We start from the raw sequence: 24,089 nt of genomic DNA on the forward strand, positions 1-24,089 counted from the left end.
CGCAACACTGATCTCCAACAATTAAAATTAAGTAGCATTGTGACCAAGCTTTTGTGTTTAAATTCTGGATGTTTTTTTTATTATTTTCACAGACACCAGATAACAGATGTTTCAATCGTCTATGGGGTGATTAGTCTTCCTGTTGGGATTTTTTCTATCCCAATGATGTGATTTTTTATAGATTGATATTAATGCTACATAGTATTTATTGGCTATCCTCTATGAATTCGTGGCTTCAAAATATCGACATATTGCCCTCTAACTCAGTATATAGGTATTCTACTTTGACCATGATTTGAGTTACCCCATCGCCACCCGCCATATACATGGCGCATGCATATACATGCAGCTGCGTTTTGTGCATGGCCGCCTTCCATGACGTTATAAACGTGAGAGAATGAAAAGATTTTAGTGCCACACTACCTTGTCCCGAAGCGATGCTGCACGGGACTGATGGAGCAACCATGCACTTTAGTATTTAATAAAAGAGTTTTAGAAAATAAAAAGAATCTTGACTTACTCTGCCGTCATTTATCTTCGATGTCATGAAATGTCCTCTGTACCCGTCCGTGTACTCAGGAGTTGAAAGGATGAATCTAAGAAATGATCGGAATTATTCCGTCCTCCATATGTAATTAATATGTAATTGAAACAGGAAAATTCTATGGGGAGGGTCCATTTCGAAAAATATTTGTAATATTTATTTTTTAATGCGGCGGGAGGGGGCGGGGTCACATAATACAGCAGATTCCCCACCTACTGCATGATATATAAAGCTTCTCGTCGCTTCTACCGCGGATCCTCGCACTTTATGGACACATGCCTCATACCCAGACACTCCGCACTTTGAGTCTAACGATAAACACCTGGACTGCAGCTATAACTACGAGTGCCTGTCGCATCCACAAGTGGTTATCGAATGCGTCAGATCCAACAGTTATAATTATTAGTTTCTTTAGTGTCCGTTTGTGTCGTCTGCGCTGTCTTGTCATTTGGACATGCATGTGAATATTAAAACAATTATTGGATTGCACGGGTCTTCCTTTAACACATGCCTTGCGCGTCGTATAATGCCGAGAGGAGTTACTTTCGTTGTAATTTAGTAGGAAGCCCGTAGCTTAATTGATAAAGCACATCGGCGCGAATCCAGTGATTACATGTTCAAGTTCAATTAAAAAAAATGGTAGGTAGGTATATATCTAAGGTGTTTTCAAATTATGTATATTAAATTTTAATTGTATACGTGGGTAATAAATACTTACTTCAAACAGAAGTCTCATATTTGTACCATGTTGAGAATTAATATCTACCCCATACTACATCGTGCAGTTGAGCTGGGGATGAGAGAGGGTAGGGAGGTGCCAAAAGCTTAATCAAAAGATGTGAATTTACATGGTGTTAAAATCCCATCGCGGATATTTACGTAGACCGCACTTTGGCCAGTAAATAAGGGGGTTCCCATTATTCGCCGTTTTACACCATCGATATAGCCCACAATACGAACCCTTACGGATCCCCTGAGACAATATAATATAAGTAAAAGTGGGCTCCAGCTTTACACTGACAAGGAAACAAAATGTCAATTAAATTGCCTTCGTCTATGCAGGTCAGGTAATAACTATATCGATCTACATACTCGTACATACATTCTATAATAATCGTATTGATTTAACGTATAAAAATATCGATCTCAAATCTCCTCCCTGTAAGGTGTGCGTGCGTACACGTACCAAAATGTGTCCGCGCACATGTTTTCATCCCCCGCACAGTCCTCACACAAAATATTGTAAAAGAAAGTTTCCTTTGCCAGATTTTAGTTTTGCTCGAATGTACGAAACCATCACATGCACAATTCTTCGACTCGTTTCATGGAAGGTAAAGGTCAAGTGCGACTAACGCGAGCACGTAAGTGCAGCTTTACGTCGAGCGGGATCACTATAATCCGTCCCGTCACTCACTCAAATCACTGAAATTAATAAATTCCTTAAAAAAAGAAGTTTTAATGAAAAATTGTATGTGTGTAAATTTACCGTACCAGGTGATACCAACCCTAGTTACGCCACTGCTCAGATGCGTTGATGATCCGCACACACAATATAAAAATTAGAGGGAATGTTGCTCAGGAGTTGCACAGAAGTCCAGTCTTCGGTTAGGAGACGAAGGAAGGATAACACCATCAAACCACATCAGGTTCCTGTCAACCCAAGCTACCCGTTTCCTTTGTCTTCTTCCCTTAGGGACATAACAGTGCGTCTACCAAACTTTGTGATTGTTGAATTAGCAGGTTTTAATGCATTCCTGTGGTCGTTTAATGCCGCTTGGGCACCACTACGTGACTCATGGCCCCCACAAAGAGGGGGCTGAGAGGGCTCTAGCCTAGGGGCCCGGGCTTAGGAAGGGCCCGGCGTGGCAGGTCAACCGGTTAAGTGAGATAAACACACCGTAAATTTATGAGCTCTAATAGTAAAAAAAAGTCTCTATAAGACAAATAGAATTTTATTTTATAATTACTTATAGTGTGTTTACTGACTAATAAAAAAGACTCTTTATCCAACATGGCGAAGGGTCACAATATTTAACTTGGCTATCACAAAAGAGGGTAGCGATAAGTGTTTCATAATATGATGCTGAGTGCCTATAATTCAAGCTGGTTTATTTTAAATAGCAAAAATCGCCAAAAAATACTTTAAAAAAATACACGGAGTTCCGCGGAATATCATTTGGGAAACACTAGAACATTACACTGCCCATAACCTTAAACCTTAGCGATAGGTTGGGGGGCCCATCAAATATCGTGGCCTGGGGGCCCGCTTCAGGATGTGGGGGCCATGATGTGACTGCATTTGTCCACTAAACGAACATATCCAGGCCATTGCCACTTCATCAGCTTGTCAATCTTTATCATTTCACGTAATCTTGACAGCTCCTTATCCCTGGTTTATTTTTAATAAATGAGAAACATTATATCGATCATGTTCGTTTGTCATTTTTCCTTCTACAGTGCACAATTTGCGATCAAATGAAAAGGCGTTGTAGGGATTAAAACGTGGCACCCCTCACTTGAAATTATTCAAGCTTCCACCCCTCTCAAATTGCGCATATCTCTAAGCCACAAAAGGATTAATAATATGCAAAATTCGCTCTTCAGCCAACATCTTGTATATACATAAAAGTGTGCTTAGTCACGCGTTTGTTGTTTTTTCTTTGTTTCCTTTGTAAAGCCGCAGATAGATATGTTGATTACATGAAAATTATTCGTAAGTATTATATTTCACCGTATTACAGTTGACCGTGAGCTATCTTACAGGAAACAGATGACCGTATAGCATTGAGATTTTTTAAAATACGCATTTAATAAACAAACGCACAAAACAATAAAAAAAATGTGTGTAGGTATATAACAATCACGGTGGTAGTGAAACTTTCAATCACGCCATTTGTTATTTCATTGTGTACGTGATTTGGTGGATTTAGCCGGCTCTCACATCAAAACTCGTCTCGCCTAAAACATCTCAAATATGTCGATGTGACGTCATCGTTATTCCTAAAACACACGTTGCGAAATGGAGCTCCGCAGAACGGTCGAATGCGACTGTTTCGTTTGAAAAAAACATCTGCTGTTGCAAACGACAAGTTGCATCCTTCTCGGGCGCCGAGTCGAAGAGTCGAAGTCACATACAAACACCTACGAATTGGTCATTCATATACCGGCTCGCCGATCACCGCATCTATACATTTCGAAGGCTACGCGCGACTGTCGCTAGGTAGATGTGCGCGGTCTTCACAAGCAACACTGGATCTCAGTTCTCAGAAGGTTTGTTTTATGGCTGTGCGGCACACGATACGAGTTTTGATGTGAGAGCCGGCTTAGCCACTTCCTCGACTGATTGACACTACAAGTGTGAGAGCCGTATTACGTCTCCCTTGTCTTGAGCCAGTCGTATCAAATCAAGAGAATCCTGTGCTTCGCATCTGCTGCCCGCTACTTTCCCCTGCATTATAACGTAACGTATATCATACTTCTCATTGCGAAAAGATGAATACAGCATTTATGCGTTTAGTCGCGCATCTACGAATTATAATATCATTTCAGTGACATATTGTTAAAATAATTACAATATAAAAATAACTTTTTATATACTTACAACGTTTTTAAATTGTCTGTTGAATTAATATGCTCAAACTTGTACTTGATATGAAGTAAATAAAAACAAACAAACAAACAAATATAGAATACCTACTGAAATGTCATTTTGACATTTCATTTTGATTTCCATAGTAACACACGTGTATATTAATAATTTAGTTGCTAGGACCACCCCCTTAGCAACCAATAATAGTCTTACTTTTTACGGATTTTTCTGAAATAACTTTCCATACAAAACAGAATTAACTGAAAATGAATTCAATTCTGCTTAAGAATGGCGAAGAGTATTAAAAGAATGCATTGGCATCGTGTTCTGATATGTTCTAAAAGTTTCAAATGTCCAGCTAGTCGGGAAGTTAGTTAAAAATCGATTGCAAGATTTGTACTGGACAAAAAACAACCGGACAAACAAGAATACGAGCTAATAAAAACGTTGTAAAAAATAGCAACGTTTCATCACATTCACATTGCAATGCAATAATTTAATAATATATTTATTGTAAGTGTGTTATATTACTATGTAAAGTCAATAGTCAATGCAAACGTTAAATAAACAATATGTATTACTTACTTCGCCACTGTTGACAGTAATTTCACTGCCTAGCTCTGCCTGCGTCATAATATAAACAAATCCCACATTTTGTTTATACGTCGAATCGCAAGATGCTAATAATGTCCTCTGGGAGTGTCTGAAGCCCATATGACATCAGTTGAAAGGGAAGAACTTACCTACTTGAGTGTGTGCGACATTCAGTTGGGCTATTGCATTTTGGATTTGGTTTCCACGAGGGACAATTTCTCAGCGTTTAGAAAATTTCCAATGTCATACTGCGAAAAACAATGTCTCCTTTTCCCACTGGACCGACATAACTATAGTAAGTACATAGCAGAATAATATTCTACTTTAATTAAGTAGAAACTCAAAATTTAATGCACTTAAGTTGACCATATCCTTCTAACCCACTGTTTTACAACCTTTTGCTAAATGGGTACCATTGACCGTTTTCCAAAATTCCTGGTACACCAATCATAGACAAAATACTAATTATATATGACGCTCACAACATGTTATATCCAGGGCGTTGGAGCACGGAGCAGTGGAGCAATAATGGATTTTACCCTAAACAGGAGCGGAGCAGTAGCACCGAAAATTTAAATTTGTAGTGCTCCACTGCTCCGGATGTTTTTTTATTATTAAATGTTCGTCCTAAAATCCATTAAAAGTATTATATTTGACACTTTGCAACACTAGAATTATTTGAAATACGACAACACCGCTCAGTGATAAATAACCTCACTTTTTTGACAGAAGAGGCAGATAATGAAAGACGATTTGTTGCCGGAAATTTTGTTTAATATAATTAATAATGAAAAGGACGATGAACAAACCTTATTTCAAAACTACTTTTTTTTAAAACATTGGTATACATTTATAATATTTATTAAAACATTGTACCCGGAGCGGAGCAGACCCTGGAGCGCAGCTGGAGCAAGTATTAGGTCCCGGAGCGGAGCAACTGAAAAAAGGGTCCGCTCCAACCTTCCGGCTATAACAACTAAAGACATGTGTACTTATTAGGACAACAGTTTAAAATAAAGTAGAGTAAATACAAAAATCATAAAGTATACTGAATGTGCTAGGTAGACCTTATGTTAAGACTTTATAAAACAATATCCACTTAAATCTATCCTTACGTCAATGAAATATAACAATAAATATCCAAATCGATTCTGTTAAACATAATTATTACTCGCCCAGTTAATATTGACAATGGCAGGTTAGTTATGCACCTTGGGAAAACAAACACCTGATGTTCCCGATGTCCAAGATAATTATCAGGGAGACATGGCTTCTCATTTAGTTCTCATTTACACCTTGTATATATAAGTATCTATAATGTATATTATATACAGGAGTTTTATGCAGGAATTTTGTTATGCTTTGGGCAATACTTACGAGTATTTTCCACTCACTTTGTAAGAAATATATGTATCTTTTCCAAATTTCGATATAATTTAATAATTGAGTATCGGGTTTTAACTCTACGGAAGCCCCCTTTTAACTTTTCTCACGAATCAGTTGCGTCATGTTGCGTTAGGCATAAAGCCCACCAAAAAAGCGTTCGGCGCGCTCACTACTGAATAGGCCCCCTCCCACCCGCGCATTACCCTTCACCTATGTAATAAGGGGCTCAAGGAGCACAAAATAATTATTATTATCAGCGACTCTCATAACAAAGCAATAAAAATATTATTAAATTTCTCGGGGCTTGTAATTAATATCGGACACACAATAACTAAACAAAGAGTTCACTGTTCTTAAATAATGGCTTCTCGCCCGTCTTATCGACGACGCTTCGAGGAGCGTGATTTTGCTTGCCGTGTTCAATGAATGGACTACGTTGTATTTTCGTTAATTCGTATCGCCGAGAAGCCAAAAAACGATGACTCATGGGGCAGGCGGACACAATGCGTCGTCAAATCCAGTGTGCGCTGGCGTATTTGATTACGTTGTATTTTCGATGATTTACGCGCCACTTGTGAAATTTTGCGCGAGAGCCCCACTTGCTGCGTTAAGTGGGTTTTACGCCTTAGGAAATAGCGCCTCTGGGTACGTGGTATTGGAAGGTTTGATATTGTGTTAATTATTGATGGCACACTGAGATAACACTCTTAGCACACCGGCTAAAAACACTGCTTTAGGCTATGTAACCAAATTGAATACATATTAGATAATATGTGTGTTATTCATTTTTGTAAAGTGATTATAACATGCAGGTCCTATATTTGCCAGACAACACCATTGAATACAAGCGTAGAGTTTCTGTGAGCTAGGTAGGTATACGTTTTAATATAGATTTGTAACTAATTCCACTTCATAGAATAATATTATTCCTTATGGCAAATTGATTACATTTAATTATTAACTTCATGCCCTCGCGACTGCTTAATGTTGGATGCAATGCCAGAATTTCAGCATAAGCTAGTTTTGTGTGAACTCTGTATACAGGACCGAATTTAAACTTGATTTCGCCATAAATTAGTATTGAACTTTGATTGAGTTCGACGTGGAATTCGGGCACGCACAGTTGTAGATACTTGAGCAGAAAAATGTGCAAAATTATGTTCTCTTTCTATATTTTCATTTTTATCGTTTTATTACTTTTCTTCTTTATAATATTTCATGTCATGTTGTGAACGTCTTAAACTTATAATTTGTAATGTCCACAATATGTCCAAAATAATAAATTGAATTAAAAATATAAAAGGTACATAAGTTGATATCTTTCTGATTTTTATTTCTTTGATTATTTTTTTGTCTTTTTTCATCCTCGACATTCGTAGCTTTGTTTTTCCAGCTGATATCGAACACGCGTCTAAGTCAAGTAGATAGTTTTTGCTCCATCAATACTCCGTAGTGTAAATTGTGCCAATTAACTTACTATAATACTCCGGTTACATGTGCACGGTTATAATACTGCTGACATTACGTAAATATTATCGCGGCCATTACATGAAATTGCCCGTGTAAACACGTATTATTGTGCAAGTTGCAAGATTGCATTCATGCATCAAAAAAGTTCAGAAGCTACTGAATTTTCACGCGACAGTTAGAATTTGTTGAGATATCTGCGAATGCGCAGTAGAACGATAGTAGCGAACCCCCCGAAAAAAAACGAACCACACCGCGCAAAACACTTTTGACATTTACCAATTTTCACAACCGGTCAAATAGCACCATACAATGACAACATCGCGTCTCGCTTACGCTTGAAGAATGCGATTGGCGAGACAGTCAGCACTTTTACGTGTAAACAATTATTATCACGATAGTTTAGAATACACACTATTCGTGCCAGTATATCCATACACGTGTACAGGCGCCTTAAGTCACATGCTATATCTTATTGTATATTTAGTTCATATAAGGTTTAAATAACAACATCCGATGAATAGTATATTTATTTTATTTTAAGTTAAAATTTACGTAACTATTGTGAATGTAGGTTAAATACTGAAAATGCCAGAAATAAATTTCAGAATAGCGAGCGTAAAGAGTAATCTTTGATTATAATATTATGATTTTGAATTTTAAAAATATACTTAAGATACTTTAGCAACCTACCTATGTACGAAAAAGGTACGGGTATTGTAATCTAAATATGAAGATAGTGCGGGCGTCTTCGTAATACAGCGCCCTAAGCTGTAGCTCGTTTGGCTTATAGGTAAATCCGACCCTGTCTATACATAAGCGAACTTACTTTGAATTCGACTACTTCATAATATTACCAACTTGTTCAGGGGTATTAAATATAAGATAACTTTATCCTCCATAATATATCACAATATTCACTTGTTTTGCATATTTAGTAAGTTGGATTAGTCGCACCTACTGATCTAATCACTGAAATATTAATATTTGACTAAATATAGAAAATATCAATAAATTAGATTGATATACAAAATGAGAATTTACAATTAATTTAAAAAAATATATATCAAGTGGTTGTGCGTGCATTTGAAGTGAAAAGGTTTTACCCAACTCTACAACTGCCACGCAATTATCTATGCTCATGTTTGGGGCATAGACAGTGGCGAAGCGGAAATTAGAATCTGGCGGTTGTTTAGAAACCTCGTACCTATGTAGAGGTTATAAGGACGCTCCAGTCCTTCGCTGAATTATCAAGTTAAAATATTCATGTTAAACCTTAGTGATATGATTTAATTTAGCACCATGTTATTTGTCGTGTAATAACAAACAAGTTAATGTGCGCCATAATATAAACGCTATAAAACATCAACTTGTGTATTATTCACATCTGCTCGATACTTGTCACACACCCGAGCAACCTATCTGATATCAAACGAATAACGGATGTAGTTGAAACAACGTTAGAAACGACCACATAACTTTATAGAAATAATGAAATTAACCTGGTAGTATACGGGTGGGTACCGACATAATCGACTAACGTCTATAATTCTCCTCTGTCGTACAAAAATGACCCGGCCAACATGTCCATATGGCGGAGAACTACAGGATGCGTACCACATCCTCTGAGAATGTCCGGGAATGTGGTTCGAGAAGGAAGAGATGCTTAAGTCGGTCCAACCAGCTGTTAAGCCCATCGGGCCGTCCGACCTGGTCGCCACAAAGCCCAATTATATTGCATTTTAAAAATTTGCGCCGTCTTATTGCGGACGTAAAGATTTCTTCACATAATTTTGTTTGCCCGTATTGTTTTAGCTTTGTTTTTTGTATCTTATATATCATTAAATTCACTTATTCCTGTTAAGTCTCCGTGTATTTCTCTCCCATGGCACTTTTTATTAAAAACTTTAAGCTAAAAGTTTAAACTATCAAATTCTTTTTAATGACGATTTGTAATTATACACAATATTGTATGCCGCGAACCCAAAATTGGTAGGAACAAATTTGAGCTGTTTGAAGTTCACTGAATTGAGATTACTGCTTCGCTTACCTTCCATTTCAAACCAACGTAACAGACTTTGCTTACATATTCGTGTCCTACCCATTAGAACATACTACGTACACTCCACAGGATATTATCATAAGGTGCAGTCTAGTCTTATGCTAGAACATTCGGATTGAATTACGTCAGAAGCGATGTAATCGTGATTTTATTGAAACGTCAAATTGACGAAACGTTGCTTCGACCAAGGGGTATAATAGTATCGAATGCATATTACGCATTTATCTAGCTCATGGATTACCAACCCATATTGCCGGGAACAGAAAAATATATTACAAATTCAACATCATACTTCATTTTAACAGCCTTGCGTTTACAGACTTTCAAATTCTAATATTTTTCAGATAAATTTTCAATAAAATATACGTATATGTTTTTATAAAACACTCGGTAAATCGTCAATCTATTGATAACTTGCAATGAATAATAATATATACAAAAACAAAACAAACATTACCTACCTGTGGAAGAAATAAAACTTTAGGAGACTAGAACAATGAAATAATGTTAAAGAGCAGATATATGTAAAGTATAGTATTTGCTAATTTAAAATTAAAATCAAATATGTTTAAAACGTTAACAAGCAGGGTCTGAAGTTTATAAATATGTGATTATTGATAAGAAACGTGTAAAATTTAATTTAATTCTTAATGTATTTTCTTTAAATAACCTATTAAAATTTCCTTTTTATCCGAATATAGAAGGGTGTTGCGGGTTATTTGGCTATTATAAAAGAGGTCGCTTTTTTTAAAAACATTTGCCTTTATTCCACACTATAATAGTATGACTATATAGATCCCAAACTGGTTTCGTATGACGGACATTATCAATAATTGTTCATTCATTTACATATTGTGGAATAAGTACCTACAATTAATAAATTAACACGTTTAATAGTTTTTTTGTTATTCTTAATTAAACTATTTTAATGATCGTACTTTCCTCTCGTAGACGGAGTATTTACATATGTACCTACCAAAGAATTTGAACTATAAATAGAAGGAGTGTTATATATACGTCATTTGAAATTATTTTGCAAGCGTATGAAGCATTGGTAAACTCCACAAATATTAAGATCGCTCAGTTGTCATTCCGATTTTCTTACATACGCAATGGCGGTCATTTAGTATGCAATGTTAAACAGAGGGTTGATGCGGATCCTTTTTTGAGTTGCTCCGCTCCAGGGTTTGCAGCGCTCGGGGTGAAAAGTTTTAATAGGTATTTTATGGATATACCGCCAGCAAATCGTCTTTCGTTATCTGCCTCTTCTGTCAATTCAATTGAGGTTATATTTTTATCCTCGGCAGTGTTGACGTATTTCAAATAATTCCAGAGTTGCAAAGTGTCAAATATAATATTATGTTCATTGGATTTTAGGACGAAATTTTAATATTAAAAAAAAACACCTGGAGGAGTGGAGCACTACAAATTTTCGGTGCTCCGGGTAAAACCCCATTATTCCACTGCTCCGTGCTCCTGCTCCGAGCTCCGCTCCAACGTTCTGGTTATAAACGTTTTTACACATTGTTTACATGATTTTGGCTAGACATTCATCGTGACGAATTGTCTTTTTATACACTTCGCAAATAATCAAATAAAATGTCATAGCAGCAGTGTGAAGTTCTCTGAAAATGAACATACTATCAAAGTTATCTGTAGCTAACTTATTCAGTGAACCAGTGGTTCTTTTTTATTTAAATTTCATACATTTAGACTTCATCTCCGTAGAATGTATTTTCAACATCTTTGGTACTAGTTCTAACGAAAATTAAAATAAAACAAAAGCTTGACCGATAGAATATGACGTGTTTATCATTGAAATCCCGTCCAATAAAAATCAATCGAAACATTTGCCATTTCACTATATTATTTGTAATAAAACTGATATTTCCACGTTTTCATAATATTGGATGTCGAGTAGAATATAAATACTATATTTCCGTTGTAATGAAAATTGTTTTCTTTTATATTTTTGTCGGGCTCAGGTGGTGTTTTCCCAATCATTATTGACAATGGAGAAAGGTAGACAATATGTGGGCATGATATTATTATCACTATGTATCGCAATAAGTTGTGGCCGGGATGTGACGACCGCGTCTGGCCGATAAACTTTGGTTTGAGAGCCCAACCATGTCATTGAATCTCAATAAAAAAAAAAACTCCGTAAATTCGCCGTCACAGTGTTGCTCACATTGAAATCAAAATTATTTATTTATTTTCATGAAAACTACTAATATACTTATTATTATATTAGTCGAAAACGACGGCTTAAAACACCACAGACCACCAGTCATTTTTGACTGTGCACGGTGGATTGGCTGCCAAGCTCTTGAGTTTTTGAACTTTTTACCCAACCAGCATATTCTGGCATGATTAGCACGGCACGCACAGCATGGCACACGTCAAAGATACGTAATTACAATTGTTTTAGAGCGTGTTCAGAAGAAATTTCTTCGATATTTTTATTTTAATGTATATAAATATAATCTTTTTGACAGTTTCTCAGACGAGTATTTTCCGACTAACTTTCTTCAAGGCATGCTCGCCTTTCATTCTCTTGATGCTCGTATGTCACTTGTCTTCTGCTCTTAAAGCATTTTTCACTGCTCACACGTGCTATAGTTTCCAATCGTGATATTTTAGAAAAATTTAATTTTTATGCACCCGTCAATTAATTACATGCGTGGTCCGGTCCCATGACCTATTTTGTGTGAAAGCTGTTTCTTCATGTCAGACTCACCAGGCACCAATAGCGAGGGCTGTGCGGCTGGTGAATGCACTCCCTAGAGATAGATGTAGACATATTTAGCGATGCAATATGTATTTTGTTTTTAAAATTATATTGTTTAATTTGTATTTTCCTTAAATTATTGTTTTTTTTTGATATCTTTTCCAATAAAATTACTTTTTGGTTTTTTTTCTCTACTAATTTGATTTACCTGTACTTTTTATTTTAAATGTCATGTTGTGATCGTCTTGAATTAATAATTTGTTATTTTCTCAATGTCTCTTTTTTTAAATAAATTAATAAAATAATATATATATATTTTCATTTCTTGTAAAATGGAATTCTACCAAGTAAATCGTCTCTGTTCTGGCAGAACACACTAACTGGAGAATACTAGTTTTGAGTAATTTGACTTTGAAGTTGTTAAAATGTTTGAAATGGTCTATCATGTGAGTTTACTAAGTAATCGTAAAAAGGATGACTTTAAAATAAAGACTGTTTATTTATTAAGAAGGTTTTCAGACGGTAAAGTTTTAAATAAGGAACATTTTGGTATAACTAACTCAATATGTCATTTTTTCGAATTAGTGTCTTCTGCCAGAACAGTGACGAAATGCTAACTCAATTAATCGCATACTTACATAAAAAAAAACAGAGATAGCATGTTCGTTTTAGCTTTATGACTTATTGCAGCATTTATTTAATCTTAATCCAATATTGTATTGTCAAGCTATTAAGTACTATTTTGTTTTCATATAAAAGGTTTATCCTCCCACGCGTCGCGCCCTCCTGGTGTGCACACCTACAAAATGGATATGTATTTATTTTCCCTATTTTGTGGCGTCGAAAAAGAAAAGTAGGGTCGGGATTGAAGGAAAATGTGGTCGGCGCCGGTGTTAGCGAGGATGCGCGAAGGAATTGAGCTAACGAGAAATAGTGGCGACAGGCTCTTCTCCTTAAGTCGGCGGATCCGCTCAAATCCGTCTGCGACAACTTTATTCTTTTTAATTCAATATCGCAGGTACGCCACTGCTCATAGTAAAGAAGACATTCGAGAAGACGTATTAACTATTGAAAATATTAACTACTGAAAATCAATTAACATCGTTTAATATGTTTAAGACAAATGACAACCAAATGCTATTTGCACATACACTATAGTACAGACCTACAAACTTATCTGAAAAATGGGATGAGGGAGCCACTGCCGAAAACTACCCAATCAAGACTCGTAACTGGACAAAATCTGACATTCGAATGAATTTTTTTAAATGGCGTCCTATGATAGTTCGTAGTTTCATTTTTGCCCATTCTACAGATAAGTTTGTAGGGCTGTACCCTCCACATAACTTTGCAATTGCCCACAGTGACAAAATTTGTGTGTAATGCGCACTCCGTATGATTGGATTAGTAAATTCCAGGCACCTGATTGGTTTACTCACGTTTCAGTATTCAAAATAATTTAAAAAAAAATCTATTCCAAATTGGTTACGTGACGGGTACTCTACCTACCTATAACACTATAGTTTTATTGGTTCGACCACGGTGATCTAGTTGGGACACGGGTTTGATCACGCGGTTGGCAAAAAATCATCATGATTTTCGCACTATTACCTCTGGTAGGTCTTTATCCATCCTGGACAATCCAGTCCTTTCACTTACCACTTACTTTTGGTCGAGCACCCTTAATTCTGCGATGACGCAGTCCGGTCAATTCGATTTCGGTCTTCCATGCCTTCTCCGGCATAGATTGCAACAGAATGTAATAATGAATTAGCAGTGCCGCCTATGAATAAAACGTATAACTGTATTGTAAGCATATTTTTAATTTTTCCTCTACGTTTTCCTCTCTCCCGTGGGTACCCACTATTAACTTAAAGTCTTGTTAATTCAGTCAAAGCACATTTGGGTGCATGACGACCTTAGTCTTGGATAACTGCTCCTGGGACATTCCCATTATTGTCGCTTGCGCTACATTTGACAACAAAACAAATATTGAAGTGTGCCACACTTGTAATGCTGAGTGGTATGATTGCTACATACCTATGTCGTCAGAAGGCAGTTTAAGTTTGAACTAAATATCACTTTTGTTTGCAAAAAATACAGCAAAGAGTGTATGATTATTGTCCTGGTTGTCCTCTTTTGTGGCTTCATTTTCATTAATTTAGGCTACATCCTCTATACAAGACATTTTTGATTAAGACTTAGGTACTTCTACAAAAATAATGCTTTCTTGGCATAGCTCCTATTGGCCATATGCCTAAGTATGTACAGAAATTCTCGTAAATTTACATTTTTTTCCTTCACAATAGGTATCTGCGAATTCAGATAATATCATCCTTCCTAATTTGCAAAAAAATCCACGGAAGACGATAGCGCATTTTTTATCAGTCGTATGTTGCGCGGAAGGTAAACTTTTGCAAATTCAGATTTACGATAAGTATGTAACTACGCTATTCCGCGGAATTATTTCGCGAACACGGAAAACATTTCAACCTGTTTCCACGAGTTGACACTGCAAACGCTAACTTCTTTCTTTCCGGTCGCTTTTTTGAAATTAGTTCACGGAAGTAGCGCACGAACCTCTTCCATTATTTTTCAACCTACGGATGACGCTCGATATTACTTGAAACAGTTACGGTTGTTTATTATTATACATTTGGTTTTTGTACCATCACCATGATAGAATGTCCAGAGAAGTAGGTATATCGGTCAGACTTGACGGACGATTAAAAAACATGTAAGAAAATACGAGAGAGCATAGCTATTAAAACATTACATAATACTTATGATTGGCGAATACTCTCTATGGATACAAGCCACAAATTTGACTTCGAAATCTAGATGACCCGGAACAAGTGGTGGAACAACCCGAAATTTAAATAAAGAAGGCATTCGAAATACACCGGAAACCTAGACAATATTAATAGCGATGACGGCTTATATTTAAAAGCGTCATAGTTTACGGCTGCCTCAGCATAATTTAATGTCCAATCTGACATCTTTGACAGCACAGTAAACTATCATCACCCTTTATACTATTATGCCGTGTTTTCACGTGGTAGACAAAAGAGCAGTCATCTAGTTCCCTTTCCATCTGCATAGATAAAAAAATAAAATATTTTGCAAATTCGAAAGAGAAACCACTGTAATAACCCTTATTTTCCCCTGTTATTTTATTCTTTTTTTTCCTTAGACCTACGAGAAGGGCCATGAGCTCTTAGTTAATAGCTATACAAACTACTGTACTATGGATGACGAGGATAACAGCCTGTGTAGCCTTGGTTGCCTCATATACCTATTAATATATAATAATTACAAGATAAAAAGAACTTTTTATATAAAACGTTATTAAATTTTCTGTTGAATCATATAAATTGACTTGCCAGCTTAAACGATAATAAAATTTTGTACTTGATAGAAATAATACTGAAATGTCATTTTTATTTCAATAGTAACGCACGTATATATTAATAATTTAGTTGCTAGGACCCCAGAACCCTAGCAACCAATAATAGTGGATTGGATTACGGATTTCTTCCGAAATAACTTTTCATACAAAACAGAATTAACTGAAAATTAATTCAATTCTACTTAAAGGTGGCTAAGAGTATTAAAAAAATGCATTGGCACCGTGTTTTGATATATTCTAAAAGTTTCAAATGTCTTGCTAGTCGGGAAGTTAATTAAAAATAGATTGCAACATTTGTACAGGACAAACAACCACCGGGAAAATAAGAATACGAGCTAATAAAAACGTTGTAAAAAGGAGGAGGAACGTGTTGTGACACTCCAAAAACTAAATGCAACATGGAAGTAGCTCTAGCTCCGGGGAATATCTATGCAGATCTCGCCGCAAAAAGTTTTTATTTGAAATATATAATTATTAAGATTTCACTATTGATGCATATAATATATTTTTTATGAAATTATACGTAATTGATATCCCTTATGAGTAGATAGATTTCAATTGGTTCAATTTACGTAGCATAATAAGTCAATACAATTTATTTATATGTTCTTTAAACTGTAAACCAAAGTCAATATTAATTTTAACCGTTGATATTGTATGGTAACTCTCTACACAAAACTGGTATGTATGGTTTTAATTAAAATAATATTCAATGGATATAGCTACTCGCACAATGATTTCAATTTATTTTAGAGGTTTAAAATAAACCTACCGGTTTCAGAACAAATGCACGTCATTTTGCAGTTTAGTATAATTTGAATTAATAAGTATGTGTAGTCCACGTAATAAAATATCAACGAAAAATCGTGTTTCTACAGCAAATATAGAAAAATAGGGGCTGGTTAATTATCTCAGATAATTTAATTTTTATTCAGGGGCGAACTGCTCATAGTAAGTCCGTGGGCAAACAATACTCACCGAACACACATGGTTCATTTCCAAGCCACGCTGGGCTTACACTATTATTATGATGTTCCTAATACTAAATTTCACATACGGTCCGTTTGATAAAGCTTGGTTTCCATTAGCTAAGCATTTTATATAATAATTATCCTGATCAACGTAACATGAACGGCTCCAGCCGCAGGTATTATTCTTTATCTCATTTATTTATATTATTTCTCATATAATATTATCTAGTTATGAATATTTCTTTACGTGTCTCGGTCTCTCGGGATTGGCAAATGTATATTCTTTTATTTTACGTTTGCCGTGTATATTGAGTTAAATCGACGTGTTTTTAATCATTAATAGAGAAACATAAAATACTAGACTGGAAGTACGGCATATTTTTAGTACCATGTAAGTACACCCACGGTGGCCGCACGGCTTAAGCGTTGGGCTATAACGCTGTGGGTCCCAGGCTCGAATCCTGGGTCTGGCAAGTACACATATTGTTTTTCAATTTGTGTGTGTCAGGGTATGGACCTAATAGGTTGAGCAAGTGGCTGACATCCATTTCTCGTAAAAAAACAAAATCTGTCAATACAAACCTCTACTCTGTGGAGGCCCATATGATCCTAGTTTTGGATCGGACATGGTCGAAAGAATGAAGCTGGGCTTTTTAAATGGACGCAGATTATTTACAACATATTAATATGTCTGTCGTTGTTAATTATGTAATAAAACATTAATCTGTTCATTATATAAACATTGTAAATTTCAAATATAGGTATATTGCAGGGATAAACGCATTGATATTGTCTTGAACAATTGAAGCTTTGAGAATTTAAGACGGTACTTCAGTGAAACGGCAAATAATTTTCAACTATAGGTTCGACGACATTTTGGACTCGCTGGCATTCGGAGAGTGAACGTCGAGCTGTGAACACGTCAATTTGTTTCGCGATGGCGACGGGGGTATTAACTTTTAAATCGTGTAAAGATGACTAAAAAACGTTACCCATTTACTTGAAAAAGAAAACATGTCAATGAATAGATATATTATTATTATTGTTACTAATAGAACAATAAACATAACATTAAATGGACGCATGTTGGATTTATATGACAAATTATATTTCGTTCGGCACTCGTAATTTGCACGATCCGCGCATCTAGCCACGATCTTTTTAGACCATGCCTCAACTGAGTATAGCCTGTAACATATAATTAACTATTTTTTTTATTCAACGAATAATTCACAAGATTTAAGAATGTAACATTCTAATTATTGAACATACATAATTTAATTGGAAAACGCTTCAGAGAGTATAAGAACCATTTGTTAAAATTTGTTGCAATTAAGTGTGATACCTATAGCATAGTGGTCTATGTGCATGGGCGCGAAACCCGAGAGATGCAGGTTCGATTCCTGCTGGGTGTCGTATTTTTTCCAAAGAAGATTTTTTCTTTTGGTTAAGTATACATTTTCTCAGAACTATTTTCAAAATTACGTATGTTCAAGTAGCATATAGTTTTAAAAATGAATTGGTAGTAGTTTTCACATCTTCAATTATTTAGGTACCTATTTATACATATTATAACGGAATTCAAACAAGTAACTACGTTGTATGAAAATAGGTGTATAAACATTTTATTCCCAACATTGGAATATGAATATATACCATTATTGTATGGATGGATTATTATTTTCATCTTCTTCTTCTTTGCCCATATCCGCCCCTTAACTGGAGCATATGGACACCACGCGGCGCCTCCAAGAATCCCTGTCGCTCGCCAGTCTTCTTGCTTCGTTCCAGGTCAAACCAGCATCCCGTAGCTCCGCCGTATACACTCTGTAGATTGTATTTAGCGGCCTTCCAGGACGCCGGAATCCGGTCGGCTTGAAGAACAGGCAAGCCAGGTTAAAGTTCTCTTCTGGCATCCGCAGCACGTGGCCGAGCCAGGTCCAACGTCGCCTCTTCACTTTCAGCGTGATGAGAGGCTGCTTGGTACGTTCTCTTATCTCCTCGTTGCTCCTAAAGTCATACCACCGCACACCCAGTATTCGTCGCAAACATCTGTTTTCGAAGCTCAGTATACGGTTGCTCTGAGCCTTCGTAAGGTGCCATGATTCGCTACCGTAAAGCAGCACCGTCAGAATGCAAGCGTCGAATAGGCGGCATTTGGTTTTGACCGAGTACAATCGTGAGTCCCAGACATTTCGCATCGAGTTGAATGTTGCTCCAGCCATTCCCATTCGGATAGCGAGCTCTTTCTGCAAAATGCCATCTCCCGTGATGTGTACCCCCAGGTACTTGAAGCTGTCGACGCTCTCGATGCTCTGTCCATCGCTAATCAGAGGGAAATCTGGATCAGGACAGGTGCTATTGCACAAGACGTTGGTTTTCTTCGCGTTGATTTTCAAACCAACGCGAGAGGAGTTGTTATGCAACCTGTCGATTGTCTCTTGAATGCCCTCGATTGAGTTGTCGAATAGGACAGCATCATCGGCGTATTCCAGGTCGCATAGCTTCACCGTGGGGGTAACAGGTATGCCTCGGTCGGGTGGTATTGACTTCCGTAGTATGAAGTCAAAGAGAATGATAAAGAGAAACGGTGCAAGGACACAACCCTGTCTGACTCCGGTCGTGACCCCGAACCATTCCGTGACAGTGTCTCCAATTCTGACACAGCATTCGCTATTCTCGTGCAGGCTTTTGATTATGGCAATGATCTTGGGAGGGATCCCGTATGCTCCCAGTATCATCCAGAGGGAGGGGCGGTGCGGACTGTCGAAAGCCTTCTCATAATCCACAAAACAGCAGGCCATCGGACTGTTCAACTCATGGCTCTGCTGGAGAAGACATCGAAGGTTGTGGATTTGGTCTGCACACGCATAGCAACCGTATAAATATAATGTTGGTTTTGTTTTGCCTAGAGACTATAAAAGCATTTTATTATTTGTTAGCCTAAATAATTATCAATATTTTTTCTTTTCGTATCTAGTAATAATGGATCATTTAAAACAATACATCGTTTGGACGCAGACTGCTGGAAATTTTTGTGTAAAATTTACAATCGCATATTATTAATTTATTAAGTCGATATACTAAACTTTGTCACACGTGCACTGCTATCCGTTTAATCCTCAGCAACACAATTACACTCATAGCCATACTTTTGACATAATATGTAGATTTTTTTGACAATATATGAACATTTAGAGTGTTTGGCAATCGATTCAATGCTATTTTCTACATGGATTCTCCATATATATACAATTTATCATTTTTTTTTTGTAATAACATTCCATACTAATTACAATTACTTTCCTTCAAACATTCCAAATCTTTGATTTGAATGTTAACTGTGGAGTTATATCTCAAAACTATTGTTAAATCTGTAATTAAGTACCTGAATCTCTCCGGTACCGTAAAATTAATATAAATATTTATATAGCTCATCTTTCCTGGATTTCTATATGCAGTCGGCAGCTACTTACATTTTGGGTGCATTCGCTTTAAGTGGGCAAAGTGCAATTTCTAGAAAAGCAGCGTTGCATAATGGCAATCTGAAATGCGCCCCTGTTTTTCACTCTTTTACAGTTCTTTACGAACTCCAAGTGAAATTTAGTTAGGTAGGTATAACTAATATATTATAATAACTAGTTACTGGTCATTCGAATTATGAGTTTAATTATGAAACTTAACTACATACGAGTATGTAAGTAGGTATGTGAAATTCTGCCTGAAAATATATGAACAACTGAACCAACGTAAGATTAATATAATGATATCACATTTCACAATTCATAGATGATATAAAACTTAACATAAAAATATTCACAGAAAAAAACCATATTGCCATAATATTATAATCCAATCCGCTCCTTAATATGAAGAAAATTACAAGTAAAATATTGTTATTTTTACTTATATTTCTTTTAACTAACCCTCTTCAAATAATATTGGTTATCGGTGACGAAAATGTGATATTTTTGACAAAATATAAATTAAAGCTAATACAGGGATTCTATCATATTTTTCATTCCTGGGAAAAATAAAACGGATACGGAATCCTGGCATCACAAACTCTAATAAACATTTTTGATATGGTTTTTTTTTTGTTGATTTCAATATAAAACGGATAGCGTAAATTATTAAATATTAGATATATAACAGTGTTGATGACTTTTCTGATTTATATGACAAACTATAGATGAATTTCCATTACTTAAAAACGTCATTAAATTGAAAAGTATGAGTGTATTATCAGTGTATTAGTCAGAATTTGAATGAAATGAAGAAGTCTCGCAGACCTAAGAAACGGCTTAGAATTCAATACTTCATTATTTTGTTTTAAATAGATAATATATGAAATGCGTTGATGCCCACAATGGCCGAGTGGCTACCGTGTCGGTTTATAATGTCGTGGGTTCCAGGTTCGAATCCTAGGTCTAGCAAATACACATATTATTCACGGCTAGAAATGGACCGGAGCGTACTGGACCACTTTTCCGGTTCATAAAATCCCAAAATCTAACACACTTATTTTTATAAAATACACATAAGATTGGGATAACTATGTTAATATTTTCGCAAAATTACCGTGTGCTCTGGTTCGTAAAATTTTACATTTCGAGCGCTGCACATATTGTTTTTCAATGTGTGTTTGTTGTCATAGTATGGACTTAATAGGTTGACCAAGTGCTAACATCGATTTCTCGTCAAAAAAAAAAGACAAACTTCCACTCTGTAGAGGCCCATAATAATGTTATTTTAAATAACGTTATTTTACATTCTCGGCTACATGATAGTCAAACAACCTTATGTCAATATTTTCTAGTTTCTTCTTAAATCGTCAGTAAAGTTTAACGTTAACTACATAAAGTTACCCTTGTTTTCATATATTTTTTAAAGCAATACCTATACATTTTAACATTACAATAAGCAAGATAAATGTAGATACACAATAAATTATAAAATATGAATATTAGGTTTTAAAATAAAAATCTCCTTTGTTGAGTTACAAAAAACTAAAAAACGTTTTTTGGCTCTCCTGTAAAGTTGCACTTTTGTGGGTAGTGTTATTTGACATTAAGCTTATTATCGTCACTGTTCTGGCAGAAGACACTAATTCCAAATAATGACATATTGAGTTAGTTATACCAAAATGTTCCTTATTTCAAACTTTACTGTCTGGAAACCTTCTTAATAAATAAACAGACTTTATTTTAAAGTCATCCTTTTTACGATTTCTTAATAAACTCACGTGATAGACCATTTCAAACATTTTAACAACTTCAATGCCAAATTACTCAAAACTAGTATTCTCCAGTTATTGTGTTCTGCCAGAACAGAGACGTTATGATCTTTTTGGGATCGGAAATGGTCAAAAAAATGCGTTGATAATAATATTTTTGAGATTTTTTATTGCTTAAAATTCCAATAGACATAGACAACTCTCAACCCGGCCGCGTGTCGGGATTACAGTATATTATTATTAGTTATTCAATTGTTATCGATAATTTAATTTAATTCCGTAAATCTATTCATTGCAGGTGAAACAATGGTGGAAATCTTCCCCCGAGAAGTCGTCGTGCTGCCAGGTGGAAACATCACTGTTCTGTGCAAAGTCCAGTATCCCATTGATCGATGCAGGTAAATTAATCAAAATATTATAATATTATTATTATTCATCCATCGTCAGTCAGTATCTTGTACTGGAACTATTTGAATTAGTTCCGTACACGACCTACAGGTGGTCATAATTATTGCCATAACCAATCTTTAGTATAAAGCCACGAACAAAATTTCGCGCTAAAATTATTTGGTCCTATTATATAGCTGTTAAAATCAAGATGCACTTATTTTCTTCTATTGTTATTAAATATAATGACATGGCGGGCAAGCAGAAATCACTAACTCCCAATATACCGTTTTAAGATATCGATATTTTGTAATTTTTGGTCATGAGTAGTGCCATAGCCAATCTTTAGTAAAAAGCCAAGCAAAATAATTCGCGCCAAAACTATTTGATCCTATTTTATAGCTGTTAAAATCAAAATGCACTTAATTTCTTCTATTTTTATTAAATATAATGACAATATCTTGGGCAAGCAGAAATCACTAACTCCCAAAACACCGTTCTGAGATAATCGATGTTTTGTGATTTTTGTATTCTTAAAATAGTTGTCAAATATTAATTTTTCATCTAGTTTGTGTTTTAATAATATGTACATTAAACTTTAATTATTATACTAACAATTAGTTATTTACCGATTCACAATTTTAAACAAACAAAAAATATTACATACCTCACTAGTAAGTTTTGCTTGTTAAAGATGTGACTGGAAAGGAGTTAATCATACAATAAAATCGTAGATATTTCAAAAATGGTACTTAAATAAGTAAAGTTAGTGACTTTTGCCAGTTAAGACGTTTTACGTTATTTATATACTTAATGACATTAAAATCTCAATTTAGGCAAAATTTGAGTTAATAACTTCTGCTTGCATGTCCACGATATGGGGTCGTCCATATGTGACGTCATGATGTACGAAGAGAAGGATCTGACATGTGATGATTTATGATGAATGGTATTACAAAATCAACAACATAAATATTTTTATTGGAATATAATATTTCGTGAGAACTGAAATTGATAATTTTCTACGAATTTGGTTTTGACGAATCTGGGTGTCAAAATATGACGTCATTTATTCAAAGTGGAAAAAATGTGATAAAGGCTGGCAATGTGGGGTGGGGAGGGGGGTAGTTACGAAAATCATGTGTCTATTATTCTGTTAAACAACTGATAATTAAAATTTAATTAATTAAATTTTTCTATTGTACATTTTTCATAATTTTGTTATCGTTTGTCAATTAAAAATATTTAATCAAACTAGGGAAAACTGAAATTTTAAATATGGTAACAATTCCAATAGAAAAAATGAGCTATGACTAATATCTATGTCGTGCCTAGCGACCCTGCATCGCACTTTAAATATATTTATTATGATACCTTCATATATTGTTTTGTTTAATATCTAGCATACAGTTACCTGGCGACCCAAACCCGCTGTCCTTACATCGAGCAGTCAACTCTGACGGTATATCATTCACAGGAGTAAATTTACAGGTTAGTATAGATATCCATATTCTTTTTGTACATATTTATTCAAATAACCGGAAGGTAGCAGACATTCTGTTAGCTTAACCTATGCCTGACAGACCTGGAGATAGTCTAGCATAGTAAAGAACGAAATCAGCAGCTGCCAACGCGATATGGAACATAGTATGCTAAATATCAACAAAAGACAAAAAACAAGACAACCAAAAATAAGAAATATCCATGCTCAAA

General features: G+C 35.5%; 1 protein-coding gene across 6 annotated transcripts in view; it reads left to right on the top strand.

Annotated features, from left to right (window-relative positions):
• The window catches only part of LOC147065167 (fasciclin-3-like), a 672,541-nt gene that overhangs the window by 611,186 nt on the left and 37,266 nt on the right, over positions 1-24,089 (top strand). For all 6 annotated transcript variants that reach the window (XM_085956860.1, XM_085956859.1, XM_085956863.1 and 3 more), the window contains 2 exons: positions 22,288-22,387; positions 23,780-23,867. In XM_085956860.1, the coding sequence (XP_085812986.1) occupies positions 22,288-22,387; positions 23,780-23,867 (188 nt within the window). The remainder of the gene's footprint in view (positions 1-22,287; positions 22,388-23,779; positions 23,868-24,089) is intronic.

This window comes from Rhyacophila brunnea, unplaced genomic scaffold (assembly GCF_057557595.1).
Source record: "Rhyacophila brunnea isolate RB1 unplaced genomic scaffold, BYU_Rbru_1.0 scaffold_6, whole genome shotgun sequence".
NCBI classification, from domain to species: domain Eukaryota; kingdom Metazoa; phylum Arthropoda; class Insecta; order Trichoptera; family Rhyacophilidae; genus Rhyacophila; species Rhyacophila brunnea.